At 42.9% G+C, this 11,720-nt stretch overlaps 1 protein-coding gene across 1 annotated transcript; it reads right to left on the reverse strand.

The window, feature by feature from the left end:
* Positions 1 to 1,253: 1,253 nt before the first annotated feature.
* Positions 1,254 to 10,624, reverse strand: LOC142963175 (uncharacterized). Its single transcript, XM_076103891.1, has 8 exons — positions 10,325 to 10,624; positions 9,086 to 9,265; positions 8,419 to 8,607; positions 7,532 to 7,708; positions 6,819 to 6,960; positions 4,595 to 5,217; positions 3,786 to 3,927; positions 1,254 to 3,165 (listed from the first exon to the last, which is right to left on the reverse strand). The coding sequence occupies exons 1-8, from the start codon at positions 10,418 to 10,420 to the stop codon at positions 2,459 to 2,461; spliced, it is 2,256 nt and encodes a 751-aa protein (XP_075960006.1). The 5' UTR covers positions 10,421 to 10,624; the 3' UTR covers positions 1,254 to 2,458.
* Positions 10,625 to 11,720: the final 1,096 nt, after the last annotated feature.

The raw sequence follows: 11,720 nt of genomic DNA on the forward strand, positions 1-11,720 counted from the left end.
GAAACTGGCTTTTGTTGAGGAAATGTCTGCCGATAAATATCAGCATGCGGGCTTCGACTCTGGGATCTTCTCCCGCTGTGTGCGGAGAAAGAGAGGGAAGGAGCTCCAGGCGATAGTGCTGCAAGGCTGAAGCTTGCTTTCTCTCTCTGGTAGGCCAATTCCAGACGCTACAGGGGGGAACGAGGCACCCCCCATAGAGAGGTCCTATATAGACGTCATCCTAATAGCCCTCTTTCTACATGCCTAATTTTCCTTTGCTAATGCATACTTAATTGCGATTAGATGTACAAAAAGACGAGTGGTTAAAATATCATTGCCCTCATTGTATCAGGGTCGTAGGGTGCGTTCTGTTCTAGACATAGCACAGTCATTGAATGCCTTAAAACCAAACTGAGTCCATATGAAACCAGAGTTCGTCTCTCTGGACTTCTTTTCTTCATTGTGTTTTTAGATTGCATCAGGAGTGTGTGTGTGTTTGTGTGACACTGTTACTAACTGGAACAGGAACAATGGAAAAGTGTCGAGAGCAGAGCATCCATACGTTGAAAACATTTAAATAGGGCTTTTATGAATGAGCCTGTGATGCTCTGAAGATCTGAGAAATGAGAGGGGAAAGGGTCGACAGGAAAAAAAACAACCCACCTATTGCTAGAGGGCTGGTGGGAGAGATCCACTTTGATGGTTCTGCCACAGCGAAATCTCCAGAAGCAGGATGCCTGAAACGAGGAAGCTGTGGCTCTGTGTGTTTCTCAGCAAATCCTACCGCCTCATTCTCACAGAAAACAGAGAGATTAGGAATTCATCTAAGACCTTAAATGACACTCTGACCTCACTCACGAGTTTTAAACCCATGTACTGCATTTATTACAGGCTTGCCCTCCAGGCACCCAGCGCTCATATTTTACACACCATCCTCCTCAGCACTGGCTGCCCGTTTTGATACTGTTGCTAGGGAACTGTCCCCAAGGACGCTGTTCCACAGGTTTGTGAGTTGTAAAGGTGATGTGCCGCTCGTAATACAAATGTTAATAGCCTTAAGGGAAGCGAGAGAGAGAGAGAGAGCTCCCTTCTCTTCTTCACTTCCACCTCCACTGAAGCCTGTTGCTGTTCAGCTGCTGATCATTAGCATCAGTTGAATCCATCTCCAGCATCACTTAAGATTGTTTTTCTGGTGAAACTCTCAGAAGTCAGAACAAAGAGTAGCAACTCGGCTCGTGGGTGAACAAAAGAAAAAAGCCACGACAATGCAATGTTTATTCATTCATTTATTGCCATTCACACATCTCATTACACATTGATGATCACTTTTATCTCCATACTTTGTGTGCGGATACACAGAATGATGTGACAGCGTGGAGAAAGAAAGAAGCAGAGGAACTCCCCATAGGGCTGCCTGTCCACACTGGTCTTGTTTATTTAAAGGCAATATAGACGAGGCAGGTCGAGATGAACACACCAGGTGGTTATATGACACAAACAGTTTGTCCCCACGTTTTCCCTCTGCTGCTCTTTGACACCAGTGACTTTGATGGTCCCCCAGCTGCAGTAGAGTCATCTCTCTTTCACTGCGTGATCATCCGGTCCATGCACTAATTTCTATACTGGTGGTGGCTCCCTATATTCCCTGCACCCATTGAAACAGACCCTGCTCCCTGTGGCGTGACTGAAGCTGTGCGATTGAAGAAAAAGGCTCTCCGCAGAGGCAAGAGACACCCCAGAGGACACTGCTGTCTCTCTCCAGACTTCTGTTACTCCATGTAGCCAACACGCTGACGGTCATTACTCCCCTGCCTTTGTTTCACAACATGTAGGCTATCATGCACCTAAGCTTATGTGTCCCCTCTCACATGACGACAAATCATCTAACCTCAAACAAGGTGTTGATAACACTAATACATGTATACACACACTCATACATTACTGGTGAACTGAGTTTTTTTTTTTTTTTTTTGTTAAGATCTCCATTAACATACCTCATTAATCATTCAAATGTTTAATGGTTTTGATTTTATGTCGATGTCCAGCGCTCAAACACTTCTTGCTGTCTTTTCTCTGGAGTTTTTAATCTGTATAAAAAGTTTTCTGAAGAAAGGCTTTTTACTGTAATAACAAGTGGGTTACTGGCTGCTTTTTACTCTTTGTGTACAGAAATAAAAACTTTGTATTTGGCAAACTCCTTGTCTGAGTGTGCTTTCTCATGTGCCTGCAGTTATCCCTCTGAGAACCGAACAATGAAACTTAACTGCCAAACGCAGTCTGTTTGTATTAATTTTTCCTCCTTGTGTTTATATTTGGATTTGTTTGTGGCAGAATCAATATTTCCTGTTGAGGCTTAGCTGTTTATCACTTGTCTATCCTGCTGTCTCCCTTTCTGCATCCATATTGCTGTTAGTTTAAGGTCTATTCATCGTACCCTGTGGTCCTTTGGCTCTGCACAAGACAAATTCCACCCATTGGTCTATTCTGATTGAGTGCCACCATTTCCTGTCCTATCACAGGTGGCTTTGTTCCCTTGGCTTGTGCCTGGTCCCAGTGCAGCACCTGATTGGCATTTGACCTTCTTTCTGACCTGATCCTGCGCTGGTATCTTGCTCTCTACATTATCTTTGCCTGTGCTGGTGGGCGCGGGATCGCTATCTTTATCTGCTGCTCGATTATCTGGTACACCCTGCCCGTCCTCATGAACCACGACACTCTCTATATTTTCATTATCTAACCCCTCTCCACTCGCTCTCCCACTCTCTAGCTCTTTATTACTCTGCTCAGCTTTCACATCTGGATCTTTCTCTGTGTCTGCGTCATCCACTCCCTCGGTCTCAGCAGGGGCGGGTTTTTCTGAGCTTTCCTTGTCTTCTATCTTACTCTCTTCCGTCTTCTTTTCTACTTCAGTGGCTTTCTGTGCACATTTGACGGTTTTCTTTCTTGCTGCACTTTTTGCCTTGCTCCTACCAGGCTCCCACTTCTCCTGTGTTGTCTCCCTGTAAGTCTTGTTCTGGCGGATGTGCATAATGCGTACCCTCTCACCCAGCTTTTTCAGTTCCTGGCGGACAAAGGGTTTGAACGTTGGGTCCAATTTCTTCACCTTATCAAAGTCCCTCTGAGCTTCATCCTCATTGCACAAAGCAGCATGTGCTTTTGCCCGTTGATACACCGCCTTAAAGTTACCTATGGGGGAAGAAAATATAGGCTTACTATGAATGGCTGAAATATTTACATGTGAAGACCTCGTGAGGATAACAGGAGAAGAAACACAGCTGTAAGATCAGGAGTCAGAGGGTAAAGTAAACTATGGGAGGATGAAATAACTGCACTGAACACCAGACAGGAGACGAAGTAGAAGGCAAAAGTTGGAGAAAAGTAAATGAAGGGAAAAGGAAAGCATAAGAACAACCATTTCACATCAGCCTCAACTATAAATAATTCAGTCATAGCAGAAACAAAGCAAACAATGAATTCATTTTTGACTGTGATGTCCATGGGTGGGTGCCGGGGGAACGAAAGAGAGACTCAGCAATGTGGTTGTGAATGTTTGGTTTCTTCTTTTCCTGGTAAACAGAGAGATCAAGGATTGCTGCAGCGTGGAGGCAGGCGTTTGCTGAGGGCCAGGCATTTGTACTGGAAACGGATCTTGATATTTTTAAACTCAAAAATGAAGGTGTGTAAGGAAAAAAAAACTGAAAACAGAGCATGTTTATACTTAGTCATGTACCTATTTCTTTATCAAAATACATCTTTTTGTTTTCTCCCCTGCTTCAAACTCTCAACTTCACACCAACATGTATTACCTTTATGTTTTTTCAGCAGCTTGTTGTTGAGCTCCACCACTTGCTGGTATTGTTTGAGCTCCAGCATACACTGGCTGAGGTTGAGAGTCAGCGGAAGACACACTTTCTCTAGCGAGTCCCAGTCCTCGCCCTGTTGATCAACCTGATGAGCACAAAGAGAGGACAAGGTGGGTGGGAGTCGATTGGGTGAGGAGGAGGAGGTGGTGATAGATGGCAGAGGAAATGTTCAAAAGATGAAACAAGAATGAAAGAATGTGACAGCAGGAACGCGAGATGAGGATATAAGGGAGGAATGATGAAGACAGGGACAGGGACAAGGAAGTGTGGTGGACTGTAAGATTAGGTGAAATGAGGATGGAAGAGGGTGGGTTGACGAGAGGAGGGAGTTTGTTGTGTGTAAAAGGCGTGAGGGAGTTAGACAGCGAGGCGTGGCAGAAGTGAGGGAGAAAAGAAGCACAGGCGAGCGCTGTCACGGTGATATCTCTGTGCTGTTATATTTAGAGCTCTTTTCTCTGCTTTTCCCTTCGCTAGCTACAAAGCCACAGCTGTTTTTCAGTAAAAGACAAAAGAAAAGAAAGGAAACGATGACAGATGATTATACTTTAAGAGCCACAACCCTTTTGTAGGACTAGTTTCTGTCACATGCAATCCTTTCATCTCGCTGAATAGAGTGGACTGCTAACGTCAATCCTGACGTCCACCTGGATGGTCATTGAAAAGGTTTTATCTTATATCTTTTTTTTCCAGAAAACATTGTTACTTGTGTTCACGCTTTTACACAACTTCACTATGTAATCAGTCACACTCACCATATTCCGAAGGACGTCCACATATTCTATGGCCTCCTTGAACTTTCCAGAAGCCTCTTCAAATTGATTTTCTTTAATGAGGAAGTTTCCTTCGTTCTGCAGCAACATGACCAGTCGTAACATCTGCTGCCAGTCCTTCTCCTCTTTTTTAGTGGCATCGTTTGGATTGGTCTCAGAAGAGCTCGCTTCCTCTTCGTTATCTCTTCCTTCAGTTGGTGTAACATTATTTCCCCCGAGTTCCTCTTCATGGCCTTCAGCACAAAGAATGGATGGAGACTCTGCTTTACCTTTTTCTTCCTCTGCTTCATCTTTACTCTCTGTGGTCACACTTTCACTATCCTCTTGTTTTTCTTTGGCTCCCTCATCTTCTTCTTGCTCATCTTCATCATGTCGCTCCTCCTCTTCATTTTTGTTCTCCTTTTTCTCCAGCTTGTTCCAGTATTTCTCCTTCTCCTCCCAGTACTTCTCCTTCATGCTCTCTGACAGGGCCTTCAGCTCTCGATTGATGAGAGAGGCCAGAGTGATGTCCAGGTGGGCCACCATGTTGAAGTCCCTCCGGGCTTCCTTTTCATTCCACACAGCGGCGTGGGCCTTGGCTCTCTTGTAGTAGCCCTTCATACAGTCTGAGAAACAGAAAAACAACACAAATGCAGACAGATATGAGAAAAGAACATTTTAATGTCCTAACCTTGAGATATTGAATAATAAACCTGCTCTGTCTGCTGAAGCTCAGGTGGCGATTTGTCTACATTTAGGGCAGTGTTGGAGGTGTGTACCGTCAGTTTGTGTATTTCTCACAAGCCCCGGGTTGGCAAAACAAAAAAACAAACAAAAAATGCACACACACTATCTGTGTCTATCTGTTAAATATGAAGTAAAAATACAGTGAATAAGCACATTTCCCAAAGTGTCATACTATTCTTTTAAAACACGTGGCTACACATTCTCACACATCCACGCTGTGAGTTCTCTGTTTCAGCAGAATAGGCTCATGTGCTCGGTTCGATAACCACTGATGGCTCAGGTTCTCACTCTTCCTCTGCATTTAATTTCCCTCTACGCTAAATCTTCATTCAGCCAACATTCAAACTGATTTCTTTGTTGCCTCTGGCAGAAGCCGAGACACTGCAGTGAGCCACCATTGGGTGCTTTTCTAAAGAACAACTGGGCTGAAGGGATAACACAGCAGTAGAATGGCTGACTTTAACTGATACAGACAACATGAGTTTGATGACAGGAGGAACAACTACACTAGCGGGTAGAGCTAGAAAAGGATTACTAAAGGGAAATAAAGACACTGAAAAGGGAGACAATGAGATGAAGGGAAAGGTGGAGTGATGTATGGGATGAATCATTCTTAAGAGCTCAATGAAGAGGGCTGCTGCTTTGTGTCGATAGCTCTTACTGGGCCAGTGGAGCTCACAAACTCCCGGCCATCATTTCCACAACACCCCATCACTCTTAAACACGTTTACACCCTTTCTCCTCCTGCCACACAAGCTCAAGCACAGACATCATAGCGTCACACACATTCACGACTGTACACCTCCTCCTACCACACACACACACACACACACACACACACACACACACACACACAAGGACGAATATAAAACTGGGAATCCGGGCTGAGGGACAGAGAGTACAATAAAGGCTGCCTCAGTGGATTCTGTCTCTGGGTGAGGGGCATAATTCATAAGGCTTTGAAGTGGAGACTGTGCCAGCATGTGAGCTCCTCTAGGATTATATGAGTAGCCATGGGTATGACAGAACAATGCAGAGGGCTGCTCCAACTGTAAAGCCCTTTGTAATGTCAGCTACAGCCCTCCTATACACTCTCAAAGAATACACAGCTGCAACATGCAACCACCACTGCAATAAAGCAGGCATCAGACCCTGTCAGCTTTTTGTTTGTCTCTCAGGGATTGCGACTCTGTACAGGCCCTTATTTTACTCATTACTGAGCAGCTTTTCATGTACATGATTGCAAAGAATACTTTGACATTTTGGCTCTGTCCAAAGACGCCAAAAATCTGTCTACCAACACCTTTAAAGCTCACTAATTAACACGTTATCTCTTGTTTATTTAATCCGTAAAAGCAACAAGTTATGGGTTGGACAGAGCCACTCAACTCTCCCTGGAAATGGTAAATTAAAGTTGTGTTATTAGAAATCAGAATAAATGAGAACAATTAAATCTGGCAGATTTCAACCAGGCTTTTACCGTTGTGTTTCTCCAGCAGTTCGGTGGTGTGCTCTATAACTTCATAATACTCCTCCAGCTCCAACATACACTGGCAGTAGTTCAACTCCAGGGGGACGATCATTCGACCCAAATTAATGTAGTCTATATCACCCGGCATCTCCTACACAGAGGGAGGAACAAGAACATAATTAGTTGTTTGTTGGCGTCTTCTACACATATTTTAATAATTTATTTGAATTCTGTAGGTTTGCATATTTTTACACAGACTCAAACATGACATGACTTTGGGACCATGAAGGATACCCAAAGCATCATCTCTGCTGAACAGAGCTTTACTAGCTCTTTGCACACAGGCCAACTATCTGAAAGCCTCCACCATCACACTTGTAAATATGTCTTAAGTTGCCAAAAATCATTCTCACGCACAAAAGAATCCTCAACACTCTCTTATCAAAATATCTCATATCTTCCATCCTCCTCTCATCTAAGACAGTGATCCACTGCTCTTCTTTCTTCTTTCCTCTTTCCTTTGCCAGCCCTCAAGCCCTACTGCCTGTAATCCGGGACACAGTGAAGCAGAGCAAAACAGGAAAACAGGAATCTCCCACTGGAAAAGAGCGGGAGTTGCATGTCCCAAAAACCTAAAATCCTGAGGAAACCTCAGTAACAAGCCTGAACATCACTTGTTGTTCTCCCTCCATGCCATCTGTCTTCCTTAAGCCTTCACTCACTCTGGACTGGACTGTTTTCAGCAGCAGGACGGCCTCTTTGTACTTGCTGGCAGCCTCTCTGTATTTTCTCTGCTTAACCAACATATTGCCCTGCATGTGGAGAATTGGCACTGTCTGCAGCTTCTCATCCTTTTCCATCATCCATGACTCTCTTTGGTAGGACATGGGGTCTCCCACCTGGAAGCCGCAGGGGCAGGAGGAGAGCACAATCGAACAAAAATAATCAACAGGAGAAAAACTCCACTGATGGAAGCAGAAGTGAAGGAACAGGTACAGAGAACAGCTGTGGTGGAAAGAAAGTAAGTACATTTTTTCTTTATTTCAATTTAAGGTATTTAAATTGTTTTTACGTTCAAAACATATGATAAAACATGATATATTTAAAGATTAAAGGCCTGCACAAACACAGGTGTTTTCAGTTTTGTGATGGCTGATTAGACCTGCTCAGGTTGAAGTTGAGTATTTTTATGTTGTGGTATTGTTGCTTTTACTTAAGTAAAGGAGTACATCGTCCATCACTGAAGAGTTGTCAACTTGACCGAAAAACAATGTGAAACTATCTGAAACAGATATGATGTTTTACTGCTGCTACTGGACTACCTGGTGAGTTTCAAGCATGAAATATCATTGCAAAGCTGAATATATTAGGTAGAGCGAAACTTGACTTAAGTCATTTATGTCAGTGAATTCGTCAAAACGTTTGTAGGAGTGCCTCAGTTACAGAAAAGGATTAGCTGAATATGTCATTTGTTTTTTACAATGTGCTTATCTTTACAGATGCTAACATCTGAGAAAAGATAAAAACCAGAAGACAGCTGATTGTTCTACACTGTCATCTTTTTTCTGCTATCCAGTGCGACATACAGTGTTTTGCCACTGGTGCTTACCTGCAACAGCTCCATGATGAATATAAGTGGTTGAGGAGTTCTCATTATCTCATCCAGCTCTGGGAAACCAGTGGAGTGATAGTGGAACATGTTTCCCATGCCGCACATGTGTCTCTGACCCTCCAGTGGGTCTTTCCCTTGAGCGATTAGCCTCATTCCCTTGGACACGATGGGGTACAAGCCTGTGTGCTGCAGAATTAAGTCATCAACAAAAACATAAACGGTTCTGCAACATAGACATAGAAGCACTTAATCATGCTAACCCCCTGGTGCTACCAGCCAGCGCCAATCAGTCCTGGAAGGAAAACACATGAAATGGCTACAATTTAACTTGCAAATTACATTTTTCTCCAGAAGGAAAAACACTTTGCAAGATTGCTCTGTTGTGTTTATAAAGCTGAACATGTAGGAGGCTTCAGAAGGTTGATTTGTGTGAATCATAATGAAGAGTAAAAGCTTATCTTCCTCGCTCATGAACACTCATTAGGACCTCTTGTAGCGGCCTAATATCCCTGTGTGTGTGTGTGTGTGTGTGTGTGTGTCTCTGTGTGTGTGTGTGTGTGTGTGTCTCTGTGTGTGTGTGTGTGTGTGTGTGTGTGTGTGTGTGTGTGTGTGTGTGTGTGTGTGTGTGTGTGTGTGTGTGTGTAAAGTCTGTAATTCAACTCACAACGGCATCACACCAGAACTCAGCCACCTCTCCGATCCTCATGGACGCCAGCAGGGTCTCCCAGACTTCCATCTTAAACATCTTTCCGAAAAAGATCTCAGCCGGCCTGCCAGCCAGTCGACTGTCATCAATGACCGTTCGTTCGAAGTTGTCCAGCAGCGTCTGGAAATGGAAAACCAGCTTGGATGGAAAGTGGGAGCAGAGGACAGGAAGAGTTTTAGAGTAATGAGTGATTTAAACCATTCCTCAACAAAATATACTGAAATAAAATACATAGAGAATCTAATAGTGGTGAACAGTTTGTCCATAAATACTTAGGTTGTTACGTTGTCCTTTCAAACAAATCGAGTTTTAGTATTGAAGAATCCTCTGGGGACTGTTTTTCAGGCCATGAATAATCTCTGTATGCATGTATGTGTACATATATGCATGTTTTCATTGCTCCTTTTTGACCCTGTTTTGTACATCTGATACAACAAAATACAATAGATGAGAGAAAAACTTTGGCAATCAACTTTGATGACGTTCCGCTGTTGACAATTTCATTAATGTTTTTTAAACCTTGATTATTTTCATTATTTTCAGAAAATTGTATTTGACTAAATGCTGTCATAGACGTCAGTCACTTCTTATGTGATGCATACATGCTGGTTTTCATTACGTGTTCCATCTGTTTGTGTGCATGTGAAAGACTTACAAAAGCCTTCAGCAACAGTCTGTAAAATTAGGCTGGCTGCATGCAACCTTCTATTTATAGCTTGACAGATTGTGTATAATGGCATAACTGTGTGAGCAACCGGGAATCACCTCACCGAGGAGGGAAGACACACACACTGCAATACACACACACACACACACACAGGTAAATTCATGCTGGCATTGTCATGGAAAGTGTTTGTCAGTGTCCAGGCTCGGTGCCATATGGCTGGATCTGACAAGGAAGGGAAAAAAAGTCGGCGACCAGCGGATCAGTGGATGAACAGACACAGTGCCAAAAACATGTTGCAATTTGGTTGACCAAATGTTTGCTCTGTGTGTAAGAGCCAGATACAGAATAAATTCCCTCACTTTATGAATAATTCAACAGAATCTAATTGAAGTGGGCAATGCAACATATGGCTAAAAATAGACTAAGAATATTAATACATCACAACGGCAATTATGCAAGGACTAATCTTCTATCATGCTGAGTTTGACTCGAGCATTATTTAGGTTATCAGATTAACTGTGACTTGATACCTTTGTCCCAGGTGCAAAGTGTGGCAGCGGTCCTCTGCCTCCTGCCAGAATCTTCTTCTTGACTCCTTGATGGTTGAGAAGATACGTCTCCTCCATTGTCTCTCTGCCTTGAGCAGTACCCGACAGAAAAGTGTGTGTTTTGGAGATTTGTCTTTTCCTCTCTGGGTCTGTGTTCTCCTGGCTTTCTAATTAGCCTAGTGGAGAGAGAGTCTTGGCTGGTTAGCTGCTCTCTGACAGATGGCAGGATTAGACAGGGTTTGGAGGTGGACACTTTAATCTGAGGAGCTAATCTCTTGCCTACCCCTGCGATTGGTGGGCAATCCCTGCAGAAAGGAGGGGGGGGGGGGGGGGGGGGGGAGGCAGAGATGACCACCAGGCCAACAAGAAAGGCCCAGATCACTCTCGAACAAGTTAAGATCATTCTGGAAGGTAATCTGATGGTTTAGTGACGCAGCTGTCCGGTTATAGTGGGAGTCCTTTACAGTACACAGGAGAGTGGACAGGAAGTAACAGTAACTACTTAAATTTGAGCTAGGACTGGGACGAACAATTATTTTAATTATTGATGAAATACACCTATTACTGTCTCGATTAATAGATGCTTCCATAAAATGTCAGACAATACCATCACATGTTCAGTCAATTTCTGGTCACATAAGACAAAGAAAAGCAGCAAATCCTCACATTTGAGACTCTGGAAACAGTTCATTTTTGCTTGAAAAAGGACAAAAGCAATTGATAGATTATCAAAATAGTTGCCGATTAGTGTTCTGTCGGTCAACTAATCAATGAATCGACTAATCATCTCAGCTCTAAATTGAACAGGCGGCCCTGTATGTACATAATAACCTCATGTTATTCTATACAAAAAACTATTTTCAAAAAGTGTTTGATTTGCCAAAGTTAGGCAGCTCTATAGTTCCATTTCGGTATTCTTAATTAGGGCCAAGTATGACTGTAGTCTGCTGATTAGTTAAAAGGTCAAACATGCTGCCTGTGCTTGTTAGGCAATTTAATTGAAGCTATGGAGCCTTAAAAGCACACGTCTTTAACCGTGCTTATCATGCTTGAGCAGATGTGAAAGAAGTACCCTTTGCTGAAGTAAAAGTAATAATACCACACTGTGAAAATACTCCACTACAGGTAAAAGTATTGCATTTAAAACCTTCCTTATAAGTATTGTGAGCAAAATGCACTAAAATGATTTAAAGTAAAAGTAGTCATAGTACAGTAAAATGTTCTATGTCAGTGTTTTACTATTATTAATGATGTTTATGGATTATTATTACTGCTGCTCTAATGTCATATGTTGCATTTTATTGATGTAGATGTTTAAGGTTGCAAGAATTAACTACTTTATATACTGTTGGGTAATATATTTACAGCAACGCATCAT

Source organism: Anarhichas minor, unplaced genomic scaffold (genome assembly GCF_050575085.1).
Source record: "Anarhichas minor isolate MPS153535 unplaced genomic scaffold, ASM5057508v1 ptg000028l, whole genome shotgun sequence".
NCBI lineage: Eukaryota > Metazoa > Chordata > Actinopteri > Perciformes > Anarhichadidae > Anarhichas > Anarhichas minor.

Excerpts from the sequence above, each read along its gene's own strand:
- LOC142963175 (XM_076103891.1), bottom strand. The coding sequence starts at position 10,420 with ATGGAGGAGACGTATCTTCTCAACCATCAAGGAGTCAAGAAGAAGATT. Across the intron at positions 5,218-6,818 it reads ACTGCTGGAGAAACACAACG|ACTGTATGAAGGGCTACTAC; the intron begins GTAAAAGCCTGG and ends TCTGTTTCTCAG. Across the intron at positions 3,928-4,594 it reads TGGACGTCCTTCGGAATATG|GTTGATCAACAGGGCGAGGA; the intron begins GTGAGTGTGACT and ends TGTGCTCATCAG.